The 23,469-nt window shown below is 39.6% G+C and overlaps 1 protein-coding gene across 2 annotated transcripts in view; it reads left to right on the plus strand.

Annotated features, from left to right (window-relative positions):
- RAB11FIP2 (RAB11 family interacting protein 2) overlaps positions 1-17,730 on the plus strand; it is a 43,283-nt gene extending 25,553 nt beyond the window's left edge. Inside the window, exons 4-5 of one of the 2 annotated variants that reach the window (XM_031041212.2) lie at positions 7,507-7,552; positions 8,154-13,420. In XM_031041212.2, the coding sequence (XP_030897072.1) occupies positions 7,507-7,552; positions 8,154-8,264 (157 nt within the window). In that variant the 3' untranslated portion in view covers positions 8,265-13,420. Of the gene's footprint in view, positions 1-7,506; positions 7,553-8,153 lie in introns of both variants that reach the window. The other variant, XM_006745227.3, reaches the window with a different exon arrangement.
- Positions 17,731-23,469: the final 5,739 nt, after the last annotated feature.

The raw sequence follows: 23,469 nt of genomic DNA on the forward strand, positions 1-23,469 counted from the left end.
AGAGCAAGTAGGTTGTACCTGGGTACTAGGGGTTGGGCAGTAAGTTTGGAAAGATAATTTGAGTCAAATCCAATAGGCTTTGAAAACCAGGCTAAGAAATTTGTTATTCAGGAGGAAGTTGAAGGCCAGAAGTTAATTTTGACAGATGAGTAACAAGGTTAGACTTGAGCTTCAGAGTATCTTACCCAGCCACGTTGCTTAGGCTGGATTGGACAAGGAAGGACTGGTGGAGACTGGTAAGAGGCTGTTGGCAGTAGTCTGGGCTGGGGGAGATGTGGTCTTGTGATCAGAAAGGTAGCAGTGACCATGAGTAGCAAGGAAACATGAGAGAGCCATGTCCAGGAGCTGAATGGGGAGAATCTGCAGCTTACTGATGAGGCAGAATCTTCCAAGCTGAAGGCCGGAGTCCAGTGGCCTCCCTGAGGCTTCACCTGGGATGACCAGCAGACTTGGTTATGCCAGAAATTGGAAAATCAGACTGAACTGATACAGAAGTCAAGATGGTGATTGGTTTGGGACATGTTAACTTTGAGGTATGGGGGGATATCCAGTCTGAGACTCTAAACAGACATTTGTAAAGGTGCTATTCAAAGGATAATGCAACCGTAGTGGAAGATAAAAGATTGAGCAGTCACCAGGCCATATCACGGTGGCAGGGGAAGTGGGGGGAGAATATGAAATCACCAAGGTAGAGTACAAAGAGGTCTGAGAGCAGAACCTTAAGAAATATCCAGTGTCTTTCTCATAGGGGTGAGAAGATGAAGATGACAAGGAAAGGGTGTAATTGGAAACGTAGGAGAACATCTCGGCTACCAGGTATCACAGAAGAGAGTCTCAAAAAGAACAACACAGTCATTGTTATCAGATGGAGCTGAGAGGTTAGAGAGAATGAGGCTATTGCCTTTGATAAAAATAGTTTGTTGGTGACCTTTATAAAAGCGGCAGTAAGTGTTGGTGGTGGGGGATGTGTTGCAGATTACAGAAGGTGAGTGAGTAACAAAGTCAGCAGGGGTTACTCAGGAGGGATTAGAAATTGGCAAAATAAAAATGGGCAGTGTAGGAGGGGGTAACAGGCTGTCAACATGCTCTGGGGGGAGAGGTGAGTAAACACAATGGATGAGGGAACAATTGGGATGGTAGTGGGTCCACAAAGCAGGACCGTCAGAGGGAGCGAGTTGGGGAATCAGAAGATGAAATTGATCAAGTGGGATTTTGATTGAATGGATCTGAACGTGAGTAGCAGTATTCCCACCTTGATTACTCTTCCTTTGGAAACGTGTCTAGAGAAATTCTGTTTGGGAAAATATGTTATAAATTGTAAGGTAGTATATAAATATGAGGTGGTATTCAAATTCAAGTCACTTTAAGCAGTTACGCCATTTCAAAACTGCAAGAGCAATCAGTCTTTAATAATGTAATTCTAAATTGAAAATAATTTTGAACATAAAGTACTCTAGCTCTGTGAATGTGAAAAGAGTTGTTAAATGAAGGCCAGGAACTTTTTTGTGGCCAGCATGTAAATGTGAATTATCATTTACAAAGTAGGAGACATTGTATATTCTGGGAAGACAGAAAAGAGTGTTAAAATAAGTAGTTATAGAGCAAAAGCCAGAAATTGAAGGGAGAAGGGAAGTGTAGATAGTTCATATGAATAATTGTGGGATATTGTTTTTTCTTTGGCTCTCTCTTCTTTCTTTTTAATAGATAAATAGGACAAACCTTTGTCCTTAACCGCTTTATATTATGAAGTTAATAGTTTATGGAATTTCTTGTATATTCTTGAATCAGGTATAGAGCCCCAGCAGGAAACAACTGACATGCTCAAACAGATAATTGAAGAACGTTTAGTGAGAGACCATTTACAGAGGGGTGCCTGGGGGTAAGGACCCCGAGGAGGGAAGGTTTAGCCCCAGGAGCCAGCACTGGCTAGAAGAGACAGCTGTGTTAGTGTGAAGGGACAGCTGTAGCTCATCTGTGGCCATTTATAGAGAAGCTCCTGCTTAAAACTGTAGCCCAGCAGGGAGGGCCTGAGGCAGCAGTGAGATGGGGCTGGAGCGGGGGACCCATGCCCTGACCCCCTTTCTGTCCCCACTCTCTTGCAGGTGCCTCCCAGGGCCAGAGAGTAACTGGAAGCCACTGGGCAAGGCAGTGCAGAGGACGCACTCTGCTGACGTCAGCCTGCTGGGGTGCAGGGAGGGGCAGAATATGGAGCAGGAGGGGCCAACAGAAAACAGTGGGCACAGTTCTTTGGAAACCTCTTGCTTTGGAGCCTGTGTCCTACCTCTTTTAAGATTAACTTGGACATTTTTTTAGTCACTTCTGATTGCGAGACCCCTCAGGAAATTATCCTGCACTCCCTGAAGCGAACCCTCTCTGAGCTCACAGCAGGACTGAAGGGTTTAGAAAGTGTGAGGGGAAGAAGTTCCTGACTAAGGAGCTTTGACTGTGGAGTTTGGCTGCCTTTCTTTGCATCCTGACTGTACCACTTGATAACTGTGTTACCTTGAGTAAGCTTCTTAACTTCTCTGTGCCTCTTTCTGCTGCTGGAAATGGAAATAAAAACAGCACAGTACAAGGATTAAGTGAGCTAACATGTAAAGTGCTCTGAAGGGTGCCTGGTAGCACAGTTAAAGTCAATAAAATATCAGCTGTTGTAAGGCTTACTGCCATTCTTTGCCCTTGCTTCACTGTCAGTGGGGTATTTTTTTCTTTTCCTCTTTTCAGATTCATTAGAAGTTTTCTGTTACGTTAGAGTTCTTAGTTTATACTCCTCTCCCAACTACATTTGTCCCCAGAGTGAAGCCCTGGGTCTCTAGTGCCTACTCTCACAATTAAACAAGAAGAGCAATAGCATAGTGTCCTTTGCAAACGATCTTAGAAGTTATTCTGTGATCGTTTAAAGTTATACTTATTTCCCATACACAATAAGGAATTGAATGGTGTTTGAGAAAGTTACTCCTCTGCTACACCCCCCCTTCCTTCTTTGCCCCCTTCCAGCCAGGTGGGTCACCTCCTGGATTTTGCAAATAACTTGAATTCCCTTATTAAATACAAAATGGGTCACAGTGTAGGCCAAAAATGTATTTAGCTTTATAATTTCAGCAATAATGGGGCTTGGAAAGAGATATCATGGAAGAGGTAATAATACTTGTTTTTAAATGCCTTCAGAAGAGCTTCAAGTGTTGTTACGTGACTTCTCACTGAAAGATTTGAAGTCTTAGAGCCAGGAATTTACACAGTTTGCATTGTCTTATGCTAACAAGACAGTTAATCAGTTTTAATAGATCTTTGTTCTTCTGTGGGGTTTTTGTTTTTTTTCTTGACAAGGACTTTATACATTTTCACTCTCAATAGTCTCTAGGGGCGCCTGGGTGGCTCAGTTGGTTAAGCGACTGCCTTCGGCTCAGGTCATGATCCTGGAGTCCCGGGATCGAGTCCCGCATCGGGCTCCCTGCTCAGCAGGGAGTCTGCTTCTCTCTCTGACCCTCCCCACTCTCATGCTCTCTCTATCTCATTCTCTCTCTCAAATAAATAAATAAAATCTTTTAAAAAAAAAATAGTCTCTAGTCTTTCTTAGATATTCTTGCTCTAAAAGAATGTATTTGTTAGAGAAAAGGAAGGACAAAGAAGAAAATGAATGCGGCCAAATGCCTTTGTGACTCATGCGGTGGTTAGTTTCATTACTTTATAAAGGTTGGTTGGCCTTTCTAGTCTGTCTATGAAGGGCTGGTCCATAGCAGCTATTTTAGGACAGTTTCAAGTTCTTACCAATTATTTCCTTACTCAGTATTTAACTTCAAAATAACTAATAAGTGACGTTATAGAAGAGATACTAATGATTCCTCGAAATATATTTGGTAGTATTCATTTAAACTTGTAAATTAGAGTTTACTTGGGAAAAATTCTTTAAAATTTGGGAAATATCATGAGGTAAAAAATTGACATAAAAACTTTAGAACGTTCGGGTAACACACCTTCTTAGCCTAAAATATTTTTGAAAATACAAATTTTAAAATACTTTCATCAGCTTAAAATTTGCTTTAAAGGTCTTTGTCACCCCCAAACTCCTTCAGTTTTGCTTTCTAAAACTAAAGTTCCTTAACCATGAAGTTGAAATTTGTATAGACTTTTTCAGTAGGAGCATGTCTAAGTTCATCCTTACACCTGATTAAAAACACCATTTCCCTTAACCTGTCAACAACTCAGTTGAGCAGTCAGACTGCATTATTCGATATCTTGTCTGACAGGAGGACAGCATTCCAGAGAGAAAGATAACACAAATTGGTGCCACACTTCGATAAATAGAGACATTTTATTTTTCGCCAAGCTAATTCAATCCAGTTCAGTTAACTCTTTTTCCCCCCTTAAGGACAGATCAAAAAAGGTAGCCATGAATGACTGAGTGTGTCATGTGTTTGACACGTCAGTGTGTGAAAATAAAGCCGACCCCAAGGGAGGGGCCGTGCCTTTATCCTGCAGACAATGCCCCGCGAGAGCCCTCTCGCTCAGCTCTGCGCTGCGCATGGCTGCCAGTCATAATGGGGGTAGCGGGGCCGGCTGCGCACGACACCCTTTCCCCGGCCGGGGGGCGACCTTTGTCATTTCAGCATTCTTAAGAATTCTCAGACATTTCCCGGGCTGTCACTGAGTCTCACTTTAGTTCCGTAGGCTAAAGCTACTGGATGGTACATCTTGGTGGTTTTGTGATTTTGCTAAAATCTGTGTCCTCAATGTCTGTTTTCGAAAAATCGGCATTACAGTAAATCTAATGCCAGCATTTCTGTTTCTCAGTTCAGTACTTTCTTCCTGAGACAGAGAAGGATATCTGTACAGTCATACTGTTGTTCACGATAGTTGTCATTATTGTCAATTGTAATGGTATGGATTATGCTACCGGACATGAGTTGTCCAAATAGCATTTATGAAAGAAGCTTAAAATTGTCAAAAACTTGCCCACTGCTCTAAGGGATCAGGTCCAAGAGCCCCATCTTTTGCATCAAGAGCCTTCAAGGGCTGCTTCCTCCCCACGGGCCTTGTGTTCTAGTCCCTTCCGTGTCCTGTAATGGTGTTGTCTCGCAGCCGCAGGCCACGCATCTTATCTTCAGAGCCCTTTCTCTCTGCCAAACCTGTCCTTCCTTCGTGCAATTTTAAATCCTCCCTTTTCCTTGACGTGGGCCTTCCTTAGCTAATTGCTGCGATGGGACATTTCGTTTTCCATGTGGTCTAAAAATGAGAAGAATCTTGAGTGCGCTCCCCTCCCTCCACAGGTGCAGCTCTGCCATGTGCCTGCTCAAAAGGAGGGGGGTTTGTGTTCTGAGGAATCCGGGAGTCCTGTCTGTCCAGGGCTTCAGCAGGGTGGCCGGGGCTCACTCAGCACATCTGTGTGCAGAGAGCAGGGCTAGGCCGTGTGTCCGAGTTAGGAGGGCAGGGGCTGGAACCACACACCTCCGCACCTCCCCCTCTTACTGACTGGCCACACTCAAGTTACCGAACCTCTCTGTGACTCGTTCCCTTATCCTGAAAATGAAAAATCACACCTCCCTTACGGGTTATAAAGATTAAATGGGTTAATTTTGGTAAAGTGCTTCGAGGAGTATCTGGCACAGTCTAAGTGCCATGTAAATGTTTATTAAATAAAATAATTCACTGAGCATGTTCTTTTAGTCACTGTGCTGAGTGTTTTACATGTTGTTAACCCATTTCATCCTAACAGTAGTCTCCTATGTGTGGACTATTGCCACCCCCCTTTTACAGATGATACAAAGTTAAGTGACTTGCTCAGGGTCACACAGCAAGATTAGGGCAGAATTGGATTTGAATTCACGCCCCTTGGCCCCAGGGCCGTCAGTCACTTCTCTCCTCTAACCACGGTGTGTACCGCAGACCTGAATGGAAATCATGTTGTGCGTGAGACTATCTCTGTTGGCTGGAGAGCCATGCGACAGGATGTGTTTCTTGACCTATTAGAAAACTGTGCCATGAGGGGATGGCCAGGAGAGGTTAGCCCTCCAGGACTAACCTGACGTTGATTGCCTTGGACTGGAAATTGGGGAGGACGGGGACCACCTGTGTTTAGCAGCCCCTCCCATGACACTCCAGGCCTACGTGTGGCTTGTTGGATTTTATTTGTGTTCATTTCTTTTAAGCCACTCTTTGCTCAGGCTCTTGAGGCTTTGCTGGTACACACTGATGCTAGTCTGGAACCGTACAGAACACTGTAAAGGCAGTGAATGAGAATGTGGGTCAGCTGCATCAGCCTGTTGCTGGGGTGTTCATTTGTGGGTATTTAAAATATGTTTTAATCTTCTCTGCCATGTCACCCAGCTCTACTGAAATATACTCAGTTTATCCACAGGAGTTCTAGCTAGAAAAGGTCAGTCATCAGTTCTGGAAGCTCGTGCTACGAATCTTAGTCATAACAAATGAAATGTTGGACGTGTGAGGCCTCCTCTCATGCAAGAAATGCAAGTGTGCCCCATGGGTTTATAGCTTGGGACATGTGCCTGTAGGAAGAGAGACTGGCCAGACGTTATAGCCAGTGTTGAGACTTTTTGTGCGTGCCATCAGAAGTTGTAAAACTGAATTTCTTCAAAGGATTCCAATTATTTGGCTGATAAAACACAGATAAAGAAAAATGTCTATTTTACAGCTAAGTATTTTTTTTTGGGGGGGGGGTATAAAAAGATTCCTAGGACAGTAATGCTTTGTAGAGGCTCTAATGTCCAGTACTCTTAAGTGCTGGGTAAAAGTTAAACTTGAATAGCAATGATGAAATATTTACTCATCAGATGGCTTTGAAGTTTAGCCACTTTTTGGTTGTAGTCCCTTCCTAATGGAGATGTTTCAAAGAAGAAAATGATTGTAGCATTCAGCTGTGATGTTCTCTTACTCTCTGCATGGAAGAAATCCATTTTGTTTTGGTCCATTTGGGTATTTACATTTTGAAGACCACTTACTTAGAAATCACATTAATGTCAGAAATAGTTCATACAACTCTGAACTCATTCTCATTGATAGGATGATGTTTAAAAGTTAATTTTTCTAATACCTATATAATCTTTTTAAAAGATTGTTCTAACTCTGGCATTCTACAGTCTTTCCAACTAAAATGTATTGAATTCTCCACAGTTTATATCAGAAGGGCCTCAGGTGAGTGTGCATATAACATGAATAAGTGATAAAATTCAGCTGTATAAACTATCTTACTGGGTAAAATCGCTTATGTTTAAAGATTTTTAGAAACTATACATTTAGAGGTACAGTTCTTCAGTTCTGATAATAACTGAAAGGTTTTCTTTTAAAGTTTAAAATTGTAGGTGCTTGGGAATGTTGAGTCAGTATTGTTTTTCTCCTGCATCCTGGGTTAAGTTTCATTCATCCATGTCATTTAGGACTTCAGAAATTGTTATTGCCGTGTTGGTTAGGAGGGTTCTGTTTTTATGTTTCCTCAACCATGCGGACTGTGCGATATACTTTTAACATTTGTGTTTGTCTTTTGTTCCTTAGTTTTCATATGAATCCGACAAGTAATGAGGACCTCAGGAAAATCCCGGTAAGTTGCAGAGGGGTTAGTGCATTACGGGAAAAGAAGCCACAAGCCGGCCTTCTGGCTGGCATACATTTTTAAAAAGACCTTCATCCTGAATCCCTCAGTTACCCTTGGATTATAGTTTAATGTGGTAATCTGGGGAGAAAGAAGAAAAGCAAAATTCCAGCTTTGTCTTTAATGTACGATAGGGTGTGACTTTATGATCTATAGAAATTCAAGCAAATATGATAGTTCTAATTGAAGCCAATTTAGAATCCACATATTTTGTTTACAGACTGTTTTAAAATTAATGTGAAAGCTGTATGTCAGGGTCAACATTATAGTTAGGAAATAAGAGCACGTGGAGAAAAATGAACATTTTGTTGTTGTTGTGGCAAAAATCGAAGAAAGAATAAAATTGCCTTATTAACATTGAACAATAGGAAAAGCATCCTGGCAAGAGATCTAGCTAACGGGGAGAGGCTTTGAAAGAACCTTTAGGACACTTACCTTCTTAGAACAAAACCAGATATATGAACAGGCTTGGAAGCGACCAGCTGAATTAACTCACAGATTTTGCAAGGACTATTCAGATATCTTAACTTCATTTTATTATTATTTGAAGCCCAGGTTTGACTCTCTGTTCCGAGTTCCACTGCATCTTCAGTCAATTCTAAATGCATCAAACCTGGAGAGTAAGTTACTTTACAAAAGTATGGGCACATGTTCTTGGTAGAAAACTGAATTCTCACTGAATAACAGAAATAGAGCCTTTATTCCAAGAGACTGGTGGTTGCTGTTTGAACCATCTGTCCTTAATGTGTGTGATCCAGATGTATAATAAGAATTTTTTAAAGCAATAACATATCACAATTTTCTAGGATGTGATTTGCCTAGAAGACAGTGTGGTGTGGTGAATAAACCATTCTAAATGTAGTTATTTGCACTTAGAACGGTAGAAAACACTATAGAAGCAGAGGACTTTGTGCTGCGCTTTTGCTGTTTTATGTAAATGATTTATAAGTTTTGATGTTTCATAAATACTCAAGTCTTTAGAATATGGCAGTCTGGTGAGAAATGTCAGAATATATGAAGTCAGCCTTTGATCAGATAGTAAAATGAATTCTATCAGGCGGTTACTTAATCTCAAACAAAATGCAACATCAAAAAATCGATCTAATGTGCAGCCATTGTTTATTAAGTAACCTTAATTACAATTTCTCTGTGCTTGTAAATGTACTTTTCCCAATCTTGTAATTTATTGCCATAAAAGCATCCTTAGAATTCTTTAAAGAAATAAAATGTGAAAATTGTTTTAGTTAAAGGATTTAAAGGTGATAAAAGAATCCTTGATGTGTGATTGTTTTTCTCTGGGATACTAACTATTCTAAATGGCAGCGAAAGGATTACTAGGTGTTGTTAATTTACTGCAGGATACAATTAAGAGGAGAAGGCTCATCCTTCTACCGAGCGTTATTGAGGAAAAGTATTTGAACAATTTTTATGTTGAAGATTATAAGATGTTTGAAGTAATTTACATTAAGTTCTCCGATAATAGCCGTCCACCAAGTTATTTCTTTCCCCTTCTGGACATAGTATTTTGTAATTAAGTTTGTGTGTCTTACATGCTGTTGCCAACACCTGTCTGTGAAAGCTCAGTGTTTAAACAGGAGGAGTAGCCAGTTGAAAGGGCAGTGCGAGCTCTTTAAGGCCTAATTAAGAACTGAAAGGGAGATGAAGGCAGTAGGACAAAAGATGTGAAAGTAGCTGAGATGATATTCCCAGAGCAAAGTTCCTCATTAGAACAATAATGAGATGATCAGAGAATGCCAAGCCTTCATCTTCTCTCTCTCTCTCTCTCCTCTGGCTGCCTTGGATGTCAGTTAGTGCCCACCAATATTTGGTTACCAGGACAACCTTTCTTTAAATCTCCAGTTATTTTGAGTCCTGATAATTTGCTTTTGTTGAAATTTAAATATTGCAAAAAATATACATTTCCTCATTTAAAAGGCTAGGCTATGTGTGAAGTAAAAATAGATCACGAGTAATTCTCCAAAGTCTTTTGTACAACTCTGTTATTTAAAATTGTGATTGGAAAACTTCTTGTGATAATTCTGCTGATCTCTCACCCACTCCCTATTTTCTGATACCTGCATATGGAAATTTTTAACAGAGGTTGGGTCGGAATGACAAAGGAACGGTTGTGAAAGGGGAAGAGAGAAGACAAATTTACATTAAATTTCAATGTAAGAAGACATCTTAAAAACACATGTGCTATCTGTGTGGAGCCAGGGGAGTAAATATTAAGTACTTCGGAGTCCCACTGTAGGTTTAGGGGGTCTCTACCAGTTTGGAGGTTTCTCAGTTTTAGAAGTTTTTCCAAGAACAGTATTAGAAGTATCTTTTGGAAAAATAATTGATTATGTATTTGCCTGAGAGTTTTCCTCTTCAAGTAAAATACTTTTTGTGACCAGAAAGTTAATTTCCTATTGTATGGATTAATATTAATCTTTATTATTTTATTGGGAACTATATCAACAACAGAAGGAGAGGTAGATCTATACGTATGTATTGAGTATATCAGTCAGTTTGAGAATCTCAGGCCTAAAATTAGAGGGGTTAAATGCTTTTCAAATATGGGATAAAATCTGGAACTAAGCACAAAACTGTTTTTAATTATTATATATTCTTTTCCAGAATATAGTTTATAGTACATGTGTTTCTAAGATGTTTTCCTGCCTAGAAACTTGATGCAGAAATTTGGGAGAAAATTTTCACATAAAAGGACAAATGGAAAATGTATTGAAAGGTCAGAAATATATTTTCAGGAAATCTGTACATAAGTATTAGATGGTTGTGAGGGGAAAAATAAGCCAAATAATGGCTTTTCTACTCTAGATTATGGCTTTAAAGCATTGAACATTATCCTGGGATGATGATGAATTATTTTGAGAGATTAAATCGTTAGATTGATTCATATCATGGCATTAATGTAAACTACGTATGTCAGAATAAGAATTTTTCAACATGTCTTTCATCCTCATTGTCTTTAGAGAAATGTTTAAAAAAAAAGTTTCAATCACATTATCTGGTAGTACTGGTGTGGTTAAATATAACAATATAAATGATTTTCTAACTGTATATCATCACTTAGTTTGGAGAAATCAGTTCATATATGTGTAACTTGATTAAGATTAGAGAGACTCAGATGCTGTTATTATGTTAAACCAAGAAAACATAAAACAGCCTCAACTAGTCAGTAATGAAACCCATTTAGTTCGATTTCATTAACCCCTGCAATTCGCACAAGAACGCCTATTTTTCAGAATATGTTTTATTAGATAAATGAAATCACATTAGTTGGATGTTATTACTTTTCTAAAATGCAGTTCAGGAAAAAAAATTACTTTGTAGACCAGGAAATTTTAGAGTTGAAAGGAACCGTGGTGAACATCTCATTTATCAGATAAGGGAAGTGAGGCCCAGGCTGGTATCTATCTGTCTCAAATCTATGCAGAATTACTTGAGTTACAGTAAGAAAGTTTAGCTTATTTTTAATAAATTTAAAAAATACACTTACCTCAATACTGTGTCTTATCTTTTCTGTAGAAATCTGCTTAATATAATAAATGTTTAATAAGATTGTGGTTAGGAAATTTTAAGTTTTATATCTCTAAACTGCTCATGACCAATTAAATAAATCAGTAAATACATGAGTGTGAGTGTGTGTGTGTGTGTGTGTGTATATACTCTTATTACAAAAGATTGAGAGAGAAGAAAAAGTAAACCAGACTTGTCTCCAGGGTTGTGGTAAAGCAATATTCTTAAACGTTTTTTAGCGACAAAGGTAATACAGCTGCTAAAGTTGTATCTGGTCCCAGTTTCTATTGCTAAAATAAGTTGTTTTAAATACAGTCTTAGAGAATTTAAGCTCACTTTCCATTGGCATCCCCTCTATTCATTCTGTCAGTGTAGCGGAGGCTCTCACTAACTTTAACATTGCAGTAGCTTTACAGAGAATCTCAGCCCCTCCAAATGATCTTACCCACTCTGCCATTTTAATTTTCCTAGAACTTCACTTCAATCATTTTCTGCCCCTGTTTAGAAACCTTCAGTGGCTTCCTGTCACCCATTGCAATAATCCAGCGTCCTCGACGGTCTGTTGGAACCTCCCATCTCAGTCACTCCATGCCCTGCCCTGAACCTTGCTTTCCGGCACCCATTCTCTCCTGATCACCTGCTGTTGAGCCCACTGTGCCTTCAATCTGGTTTCCTCCTTTAAACAAGCAGAGCCCAGTGCTTGGGATGCCTGTTATCCATTTCTGCTTGGCAGAGTCTCTGAAGGCCTAGCATGAGCTATATCTTCTCTATAAAACATAAGCGATTCCATGAGGTTGGAGCATTTTTCGATCCTGAATTTTTCCCTTTTTCCTTAAGAAGGGAGTGACTTTGGTAACCGAAGCATCGAACTGATAACTGTACTTCAGTGTTTCTCTGATCGGCAAAGTCAAGGTGCTTTGGGGCCGAGGGGATAAAAAGTTACACTTCGGCTCTCGTGATGAGCACTAGACATATACCAAATTAAAGTAGATCCTGAAAATGAATAAAGACAAATTTAATCCAATGAAAACAAGAAAGAAAAAGGCCTGTTTGCATTCACCTGCCAGTCCCTGTTCTCCATCCTCCATGGAATAGATTAGATATAGTCCTTGAGAGCGGGACTGGTTTCCTCAGTGTATTTTTCCTTACAGCCAAATGGAAATGTTTTGAAAGAAAGTGATAAAAACCAGTTCTAAGCTGTTGAGTTTTAAGGATAGAACTATGTATAAAAAGGCATAAAGGTTGCTCCTTTATATTTGGATGTTACCGTTTATGTAATAAATCTAAATATTATACACTGTAGATGATGTTCCAGTGCTGTTTTGATGAAATTTCTGACAAGTATTTTTCTTTTATCATTAGAGTGCTTTGTAATAAAAATGAATTAAATCAGTGTCTTTTTCTGTTTTGTTTATATTATTTTTGTGTAAAAAAGAATACCGATAGAATAAGGTTAGCAAAATAATAAGTGAAAGGAGAGAACGCAGATAAACTAATCCTGAGTGTTCCTTCACGTGATTGTAGTTGAACTCCCGAGTTTCCTAATAACCAGGGCAAAAAGGTAAATAAGTTATATAGGGATTAGCACTAGGAGGAGGAGGAAATAGACTGGTTCCTCAGGGGAGAAGAAGCTTCGTTTGCCTCTAAATTAAAACAGAAGTTACCCCCACGGGGCTTCTTCCAAGGCTGCTCATTGATTTAATTCTGGAGGCCTTGAACAGTTCATAGCAAAGTGGAGAAGCACATGGGATACTGCTGCTTCTTGAAACCATTTTCAATAGAAAGCCAAAGTCATAACATTAAACCACAGTTCATTGGAAGCAGTTCCGTGAGGCCTAAGCCATTGTCCAAATGTATAGTTTTCAGTAACTTCTTAGAGTTGTTCCGAGTAACTCTTAAGAGATCTTTAGTTTTAATCTATTTTAGTTATATCTGTTACAGAACATTTTATCTCTTAGTCCTAAATTATATGGTCAATTTCGTATATTAGAACATTGTCCACAAAGTAAAAAGCGGTTCTGGAAGGATTTAGAATCACAGTCAAAGCTTTGGTGCATCTGCCCTAGTTCTTGCCTCAGGACCGGCTAGCCGCGGTGTGAACAGTCACGTTGGTTCTAGCCACAGACACAGAAAAAATTTGATCAGGATTTGAAAAATCAAAAGTTGAAGTTCAGAATAATTCTGAATTTGCCCGCCATGTTCTGTCTCCTAAAGTGACCCATCTTTGTCCTATTCCAGGACAGCAACCCTTTTGATGCCACTGCAGGGTATCGTGGTCTGACCTATGAGGAGGTCCTCCAGGAGCTGGTGAAGCACAAAGAGCTCCTGAGGAGGAAAGACACCCACATCCGGGAACTCGAGGACTACATCGACAACCTCCTCGTGAGGGTCATGGAGGAGACACCCAGTATCCTCAGAGTGCCGTACGAACCGTCCAGGAAGGCTGGCAAATTTGCCAACAGTTAATAAGCCGGTTGTGCTGCATTTATGATTAGGGGCAAAAAGGACAGAAGAAAGAGAAAAAGAATGAAGAAAATCTTGGTACCGCAAAAAACTGCATTATCAGGCGTCATTATATACTGTTTCCTTGCGAAAAATTATTTTACCTGTAAATATAACAGGGACCATCAAGAGTGACCTTTGAAGTGAGCTCAATAATTGAAACATTTAAAGTGAAAACGGGCCAGATTCTCTATGAATAAGCAGTTCCTTAGGATTCACTTAGGTGCTGCTGCTGGCCTACTAACCTGCCACAGACCTAGGGGGAGCTGCGAAGTACATGACGTACTGTTCCTCAGGAATGGATCTCATAAAGCAGAATCGATGCTCTGGCTGGGTTCTCAGAAGTCAATTTGTAGACATACTTAGCTGCAGGAATACTGTTCATTATAAACACTAAAAATTCATATTTTATATGCATATATATGTACATGAATGTATGTTCATGTATCTTTGTATGTAAAATACATGCATATACCTCATATATATACATGTGTTTCTAGAACATTTAAAAACAACTGATTGCCTCTAAAATTAGGATACTAATTTCTTAATTTGAAAATCTGGGGTGTGCTCCGTCGATGCAAAACAAGTCGTCATGGCTGCCAGCACGGTGTGTTAGAGGGAAGCTGCTTCAGATCACTCTTGACTGTGCGAATCTTGGTTTCACAGTGAGCTGCTCCTGTGTATTATTCCAGCATCAGATGTTTGCTCTTTTTCTAAAAGGACTGATTCCAAGGTTTTTTTCTTGTTTTTAAAGCGTGACATATTTGAGGAAAACTTCCTAGCGTCACAAGAGTACGAATTTCTTGCGTTAATTTTTTATCTTAACATTTGCGTTTGGTTTAAGTAGGAGAGAAGCTAATGTAGTCTGTTCTGTTGAGATTCTGAATGCCTTTCAATCACTGGCAAAGAAAATATTAGCAAGTCAGATCTGAAAATAATTCTGAGGGGGAAAAAAAGTAGGTGATCGTCAGATGCCTGATAACCCAAAGCAATGGACAAATTCTAGGAATGAAGAATTCGGCTTGGTTTCAAGTTACGTAAATAATAGAACAGATGGTTGCATTTGGGTCTTGAACCAAAATAAGAGTCACTGAAGGAGGAGTGAGTTGTTGGAACAGGCCTTCACTAGCAAGGCACTCTGCACACTGTTCTACATCCACCCTTAAGAATTGGTTTATTGCAAAATTATATGTCAGCTCTTTTAAGTCTGCTCCCCCAAAATATCGATTACTTCCGTGAATTATCTTTATAGATTTGTACAAAATAAGCCTGAAATGTAAAGTGGAAAACAGTGGTATGAAAATATTACCAGTCATCTGTTTATTTTTTCCCTTAAAAATCTGAAATACTTACCATGAAACACTGAATCTCTGTTTCTGGTTTTAAAAGAAAAAATTCACCCGTATATGGAGACCTCTATCCTCCAGGCCTTTAATGAACTGCATTTTTGTCTAATGTTTATCTCCACAAAGACTTTATTGAAAATTCAGTACAAAGCAGATAGAATAGTTTTGCTCATTTTAATATTCTGAATCAGATAATACTTGGCCAACTGTATATTTGTGAGCTAAAATTGCTCATTTGTGTTTTCTGAGTTACCTTAGTTTTCCTATGAGAGCATGTTGTTTTGAAATTCTGGGAATTTTGCCTAAATACAAAAAGTTAAATAATTTTTTTAAATGAAGAAATGGAGAAGGAAAAATAGCTTTTACCAACTTTTTTTTTCCACTTATAAATCTCTGTACTAAACCTCAAAATCTGGTTTAGAATTCTATTTTCTCATTTGAGGTCTTAGTAATTATTATTTTTTTAACACAGTGACATTTTTAGTTAGCATTTTATTAAATATTATAAAATTCTTAGCATTTTTTTCTGTTAGTATAACTGAAGCTCTTCTTATACTTTTTAAAGTACTAAAATCCATGTGTTTTCAGTATTATGACAGATGATCTGCAGATATTTTAATATGCTTTGGCCAAATTTGTTCCTTATAAAATGAACCAAGATGTCCGTTTTGTATTGGGGATTTGTTTTATGTAAATAGAATTCATTAAGAAGTATTGTGCATATACTACTATTCTTTTTATGAGGAAATTCATTTCTAAGGAGAGGTTCTCTGCCAGGATGGAACTGTTAAGGATTAGCCTTATCAGACATGAATGATTCGGTTATAACTGAATCAATATTTTTATCTTTCAACCTGAGACAAGAATTGTGCTGAAAACGGAATCTGTACTTGTCACTGCCTGAAAATGTTCTGTCCCAATGTTTATGAACTTCTGCTCGGGACCTAGAGTCAAACTTATTATAAGTTTTCATAATTTGGTCAATATAAAACATTAAAATCAAAAAGTAAAACTGAATTCCCGAGCAAACATGTCAGTGTTTCCTGTGTTTGGGCAGAAGTGTGAACAGAGTAGTTTTAGTTTCTAGCACTGTAGGGAAAAAAAGGCCAAAAAAGATCACCTCCGTTTAATTTCTCCAAAATGTAACTTTTAAGTATTCTAAGGGTGTATTTTGTTAGTAGTTTAGACATAGAAATAAAAGACATGCACTCATTCAGTAATGCACAGCACAGTAGACTTATAGACAGATTTTACTTTTAGGCTTAAACAATGCATGCTGAAGAATGTTCCCACCATTAAGAGAATTTTTTTAAATCACAGCATCGGTATTAGGCTAACCTATCTTAGGCTAACATACTTCTGTTACTGACTAAAGTATTTCTGCTGTTACTTTCAAAACAGTATTGTTTTCCAACCGGTTCCCCTTCCATTTCTAAAATTCGGCTTTGAAAGTATTGAACCTAGTGTCCTACCACTTAGACTTCAAATTGCATTTACCGAATCCCAGGGTTATAGCTTAGAATTGTATATAAAATGACATGTCACCCATTCATGAAAAACGTTCAAGTATTGCTTTTTGCTGCTGTATTGTGCATTGAACCTAGTTTTGCCACCCTCCCATGAATGTAGTATCATCCATAGATTATGCATAACTACATCTATTGCTTTCGGCAGTAAATGAAGATTTTGTTGTAATTTTCCAGCTGTGAAAATGTTGCCTTGTATTTAAAAGGATTTCATGAATGGAAACCTAAGTAAAACTCAGCTCATTAGTGACAGACTTGCTTTCCTCACATCCTTCCTTCATCTACTTCTCCATCTTCGCACCCCCCTCCCCCCACCTCCCACCCCCATAAGGGTGCTTATTCTTTAGCAAGGAGAATCTTAAAACAAAAACAAAAACTGCTGTCTTTAATGTATCTAGTAATTGTTACACTAGAGCTTTTATTTTCCTCTGTAGCTTTTTAGGAGAAGCGACCTACTTTGGATTTGTAATTCAAGCTGAAACTTTTTGATGTCCATGTACTCATATGTCTTATAGATACGGTAGGTGTGTGTGTGTGTGTGTGTGTGTGTGTGTGTGTAAGTGAAGTATAAAGCATGCTCATTCATTCGATCTCTTTGAAGTAAGAGGTAAAGGACCACAGTGCCGCTGGTTCATGAAGATGTAAGGGTCTGTCAGCACACATCGAAAGCCCCCATTTTCACAGATTTATAACTTTAATAATCCAGATGCAATAATCATTGGAAGTATTTAATATGCAATAGGTAGCACCTTAACTAATTAATCTGCATATGAAGGGTTTTCTGATGTATTTAATAAGAAGTGTAGAAGCTTTCAAGCATTAAACTAGAGCTGACGTTTTATTTCATTTATTTTCTTGTGTCGAAAATTTCCACTCTTACAATGGAATTGAGGTCTGTAAAAAATGATACATTGGACCTATTAATCTTTGAAACTTCCAGGTGGTTTGTATTTTGAGGTACAAAAAAAATGCTGCAGATCTAGAAGTGTATATATTTAGTAGGTACTTGAAAGATATAAGCATTATTTATAACTGAAGAGTATTACATCCTCTTAAGTAAAATGCTCTGGTAACTTGTATACATTTTTGCAGGTACAAACCCAAAAGTCTGTAAGCATTGCAGAATGTGACAGTTGTATAATTTATGTAATCTGATGCATGAATCAGAATTTTTATATAATATATAATTATCGATTTATTATAGTTGATTAAAGTGTTCAATCTTCATTCAGTTGTAATTTCTTACTGCAGGTAAAACTGTACAGTGCACGCATTTCTACATGAGTCCTGCTTGTCTTTGAAAAATACTCAGGATGCCTCTTACTTGGCGTATTACAGCAAGCGTATTGTAAGACCTACAAACTCACTTCACTGTGGGAAAGTAGTTTTGAAAAGTCATTCAGAGAGTGGTTTCCAAGCCCCCGAGACTGGACATTCTTCAACAGAGGTGTGAATGCCCTCCCTCAGAGGACTGGAGCTTATGGTTTGGGTAGAAAATGACATTTGAGTATTTAGATGGAGGCTAAGGCCGAGCCCGAATGCTTTCCATTTATGCATTATTTCATTTATCCCTTGCAACAGCCCTGTAAGGTAAGGACCATTTAGGGGTTCAGAGGAAATGTAAGACGACGAATGAAAAATCTATTTGTGAAACTCAAGAACAGAGTTGGCAAACCCATAGCATTTCTTACCACTTCGGATTGCCCAGCTTGTGCAGAAGTGACGCGTTGATCACCGCCCACTGTCTCCGCCCAGCAGTCCAAGGGTGCGCCTGTCCATCCTCTGCTGGCTGCAGGAGGCAGGCATGGAAGGGCCCAGTCGCATGGTGGTGGGGCTGTGTATATGGATGGCAGCCTCTCAGGCAGCTGTATTACTCCAGACTGGGAGATGTGATCCATATGTAGTAGTTTGGGGGCATAAATCACACACATTTGGAGCAAGGGATTTCTCTGCAGGCCAGAACGTCTTCCTGTTTTGAACTGCTATCAGTTTTGGGGGGCCCATTTAACACATCCCTGCACTTCCCCCAACTATATCTCTAGATTGTTCCCCTTTCCGCCTATCCCCAGGTTTAAGTTTCCTTAGTCTACCGAGACAGATATTTGGGGAAATTTGAGAATAGGGACATCTTGTTAAAGTGGCCATTTTCCCCAAAGGATTTGTTGTAATGCAGTGCCTGTCTCAGAAATGTTTCTGTTCAGGTTTTCAAGGTAATGGCCTTGTGACGTGGATGCTTGCGTTCTACATTTTTCCCCCAAATAATTTTACATGATAACACAAATGTCATGCTTTCACATTTTTACTTAGAAGCAACATTTTTAGAAACCTATAATTACATGAACTAGAAATGCTTGATTCTATTATTTTACTTCTCACACCCTAAAATTTGTTAAATGTTCAACGGTTTCATCGTTTGGTAGGTATACCCAAAAGCCAGAATTGATGCTGGGAAGCACAGAATCAAATTTCTCTATCAGAGGTTTTCAATGATTGTTGTGGCCAAATGGAAGCTGTGGTCCAGTTTGTTACTAACATTAGTACCAAAGTTTGCAAACAATTTATTTCTTTTCTAATGAGTTAGAGTAAAGATTTCACCATTAGAACGTTACTTGCATCCTGTTAGGCTCTGGCAAGGGAGAGGGGAGTGTAGGAGACCCAAGTCTGCAGGTCATTTGCAGTTCCCAGCCTACTTCCTTATTTGCAACAGCCTTCGTGCAGGGATTGCAAACTCCAGAGTGAACAGAGCCAGGTTAAGTATGGTGGGTAACCAGGCAGGCCAGGCTTAGCAGAGTAGCAATTACGGGGAGGCCGGGGCCATCTGGAGAGCCCAATTCTTCCTCTAAAAGGGGACAGCAGCTGTTCAGCTCGGGCTCATGTGGCCACATGGAAGTGAAGCTGAGGCCAGGGTTGCTAAACCTGATCTTCCTAGAGAAAATGAAAATACAGATTTCTATATGAAATACGATTTCCAAATGTTTGCAACGAATTCATTTTTTCAACAAAGCCGAGGGCCACCAGTGTGCGACATCCTGAGTCACTATTTCTAACGTACCATCTGGTCATCGTCAGAGCAATTCAGACTCTGGGTGTTTTACTTCCCCCAACAAATGATTTTGTGTTTAATCAAAAACTGGGTTGGCTGAGAGGCATGTGGGGTGTGTGTGAGGTGTAAGAACCCCAGCTCAAGACTCTTGCAGGGGTTGAGAAGGAGTCCCCATTCGATGGGTATACAATTCCAGTTCTGCTCGACTAGAGCTCTACTGTGCAAACTTGTGTCTGTCGCTAACACTGTTTTGTACACTTAAAAAGTTGGTAAGAGGATGGGTCGCATTAAATTTTCTTACTACAGTAAAGAACAAAGACTTTCCCCGATTAGCCTGTCCCTGAGCCTGACGTGCAGTTGCTTTGAACAAGGAAAACTGTACAGATAAATCCAAGTTACGGTCGGAGGGCCACTGCACCAGCGTTTAAAGCATTTTAGAATGTTAGCTTGGGATTTCTTACATACCCTTCTTGTGGTAATTACGATTTTTCAGTATCTTGTTTATGATGGTCTTGCTTTTGGCAAAAATTGTGTTAAAACTTAGCGTCCCAAAAAAATACGGGGCAACTGGGTGGCGCAGTCGGTTAAGCATCTGCCTTCGGCTCAGCTCCTGGTCTCAAGGGTCCTGGGATCTGGCCCCGTGTCAGGCACCCTGCTCAGCAGGGAGTCTGCTTCTCCCTCTGCCCCTCTCCCTGTTCGTGCTCTCTCTCTCAAATAAATAAATTTTAAAAATCTTTAAAAAACCCAAAAACATGGGGGCACCTGTGTGGCTCAGTCGGTTAAGCAACTGCCTTCGGCTCAGGTCATGATCCCGGGGTCCTGGGATCGAGCCCCACGTCAGGCTTTCTGCTCAGCTGGGAGCCTGCTTCTCCTTCTCCCTCCTCCTGCCATTCCCCCTACTTGTGTTCTCTCTCTCACTCTCTGTCAAATAAATAAATAAAATCTTTAAAAAACAACAACAAAACTTTACGGCATTAAAAATTATTTAAAAAAAAAAAAATCAACCCACCCCCCCCCCCAGAAAAATAAACAAAAAAGCTCAGTGTCCCAAAGATCAGTTAGGCACCTAATGTGCTGTGTTAAGGTCATAAGGTCTATGACAATTTCTAGTAGTACTTACTTTGTATTGAGTTGATGTGTTTTCATGTGGTTTTTTTAGGATATAAAATACGTATTTCAATGAAAATATAATGGCTGTCAATTCCATAGTTTGCTTGATTTTGTACATTAGCCATTTAAAATCCTACCATAATAAAAATAATAAAATAAAAAATTCTACCATATTTGACTCCAGCCAGGTGAGGAAAGGTGAATAGCGTAGGTCACCGGTTCTTACAGTGTTGTCCCTAAAGCAGCAATGTCACTATCATCTGGGAATTTGTTAGAATGCACATTCTCAGGCCCTTATCCACACCGACTAAATCAGAACCTGTGGGGGTAGGACCCAGAATGCCCTTTTAATAAGCCCTCCAGGTATTCCAAATGTACTTTCAAATTTGAGAACCATTGAGATAGAGCCCCTGCCCTTTTTTTGGGTAGCTTATTATAGAGAATCCTTTTTTTTTTTTTTTTTTTTAATATAACTTTCCTTGTCCTGAATTTATGAATCTGGGAGGGGGTTTTTCGTTTGTTTTTTGGGTTTGTTTTTGTTTTTGTTTTTTTGGTGAAATGAACATGTTGTATTTTAAAGAAACTTAGTCTTCAAGTATGATGAAATGTCATAGAATGTTCGTAAGATAAGCACAATGCATTATGCAAAGTAGGTACTTAATAAATACTATGGATTTATTGATACGGATGTTTTGGTTTGTGCAGTAAGATTGGGGATTCTGATTGAGACTATGGGCCTCCCTGCAGACAGGCTAGAGTGTCTTCCTTTTGTTGTGATGTGGCTATTCCACGTTTGGTTAAGGAGGGCAGCATCCTTCTCCGCCTCACAGAGGCCTTTATCTGAAGTCAAAGATACTAGTATAGAGAAGAAATAGAGAACACAGCCGCATATGGAATGTAGTAGAATAAAGCCTGACTGTGTGTGCAATCAGGTAACGAACCTTAATAGGACAAATGCAGCCAGCTTATGACTGTAGGTGAGAGACTCGCACCTTGTAACTTTGCTGGTTATAATCATTTTGTCAAATAATTCCAAAAGCTTGGGTGCCTGGGTGGCTCAGTTGGTTAAGCAACTGCTTTTGGCTCAGGTCATGATCCCAGGGTCCTGGGATCGAGTCCCACATCGGGCTCTCGGCTCAGCGGGGAGCTTGCTTCTCCCTCTGACTCTCTACCCCCTCATGTTTCTCACTCTCTCTCTCTCTCAAATAAATAAAATGTTTTAAAAAAATAGTTCCGAAAGCTTATATTATTTTCACAATCAAAACTGGGTTGAGTTCTCATTTCCAGGGAAATCTAGAATGAAATTTAAAAGTCTTGCAAGATCCTGCATCATTACTAGAAATGCCAACTAGTTAGGAAAGGCCGTTACGCATTAGGTTTAAGTAACATCATCAAAAATAAGGGTGGTGGGAGAGAGAGCATCTAGCAGGAGAGCATTTTATTGCTTTTTATTCCTCAGTGGAATAACGGCTAGAACATTAACTGCGTAAAATGGATTCCAAGCCATCTGAACACTGGCAAAAGTTGTTGGGTTGGGGTTTTTTTTGTTTTGGTTTATTTCCTCTGTGGAGACATCTGTGCCAAACACCTGCTTAGCTGACTGTGGAGAGCTCGGGGCATTAAAGTCACAGCCAGGTCAGAATCCTCAACTTGAACTTGTAGTTTGAACTTCTTTCAGCAAAATTCTGCTCGAGTTAGTCCAAAGACTACCAGAATTGGCTTACGTATTTCCTTTCCTGGTTATGGAGGAGGTGTTAATGAGGGGAAGATGGCAAGGAAAGCCAAGGAAGGTGGGTGGAGGAGACCAAGGTTGAGGCCAGGCCTGCAGGTAAGCTAGTTGCCAGCCTCAGATTAATTTAGGTTCTAATCTGAGACCGTACAGGACGACCACCTGTTTTATGAAAAAATTCATTTGTCATAAACAGTTGACTGATCCAATAGCGGCATTTAATGTTTTTATGTTTACATTTAAAGATTTTTTTTTATTAATGTACTGTTATTGAACATCTTTCATGATTTATAAGCTGTAAAATATTTTAATCCTTGACTCATTTGTTTACCAAGCTATTCACTTAATGCTATATAATATGTCGCACTTGAGACCATCTGTTGGGAATATTTGAATAATACGCATGCTGTGAAGATATGTACAGCAAGTAAAGCACAAAACACATGAAATATTCAGGAAGAGTTTGTGAAGACAATCCGTGTATTTTAATTAAAAAAAAATGTGGACTGAAATCTAGCAGTAAGTCTTTCCAAAAATGCAGCTCATTTCTTATTCTGGGCAAATTGCTCTGCTGAGTGGCATTAAGATGTCATTTTGACTTTAAGTGAATAGATTGTAAATGAAAACATTGGAAATCATAGTAATTGGAATTGTGCTTATATGAGCTCTTCATTAGGTGTGAGGAGTGCTTGCAGAAGGACCGCACGGGACCCGGGGTAAGCGCACTGCTTTGTGCGGCAGGCCAGGAGGGAGGCTGGGACTGGGACAGCTTGGGGGTCTGGGGGTCAGGCCTGGACGAAGGGTTTGCGGGGAGCATCGGGTTTAATTGGATGGTCTTGGGAACCCTGAGCTGGCAAGGTGACATCCTAGGTTGTACAGGATCCTTGAATCCTGTTGCAGGTTGAGGCTATTTGTTTATTTCTTTTCTCTGGATGGTGAAGGACGGGGGCAGAGGGCAGGTTGGCACCCAGCACGGACTGGCACCCAGCACTCCAGAGCAAGGGACCTTCTGTGAAAGATTGGAAACAGAGGTGTCCTAAGTCGCTCAGCTGCGTGGAGACACCTGAATCTTGTACCACCCA

This window comes from Leptonychotes weddellii, chromosome 6, assembly GCF_054177405.1.
Source record: "Leptonychotes weddellii isolate Sample4059 chromosome 6, ASM5417740v2, whole genome shotgun sequence".
Taxonomy (NCBI): Eukaryota; Metazoa; Chordata; class Mammalia; order Carnivora; family Phocidae; genus Leptonychotes; species Leptonychotes weddellii.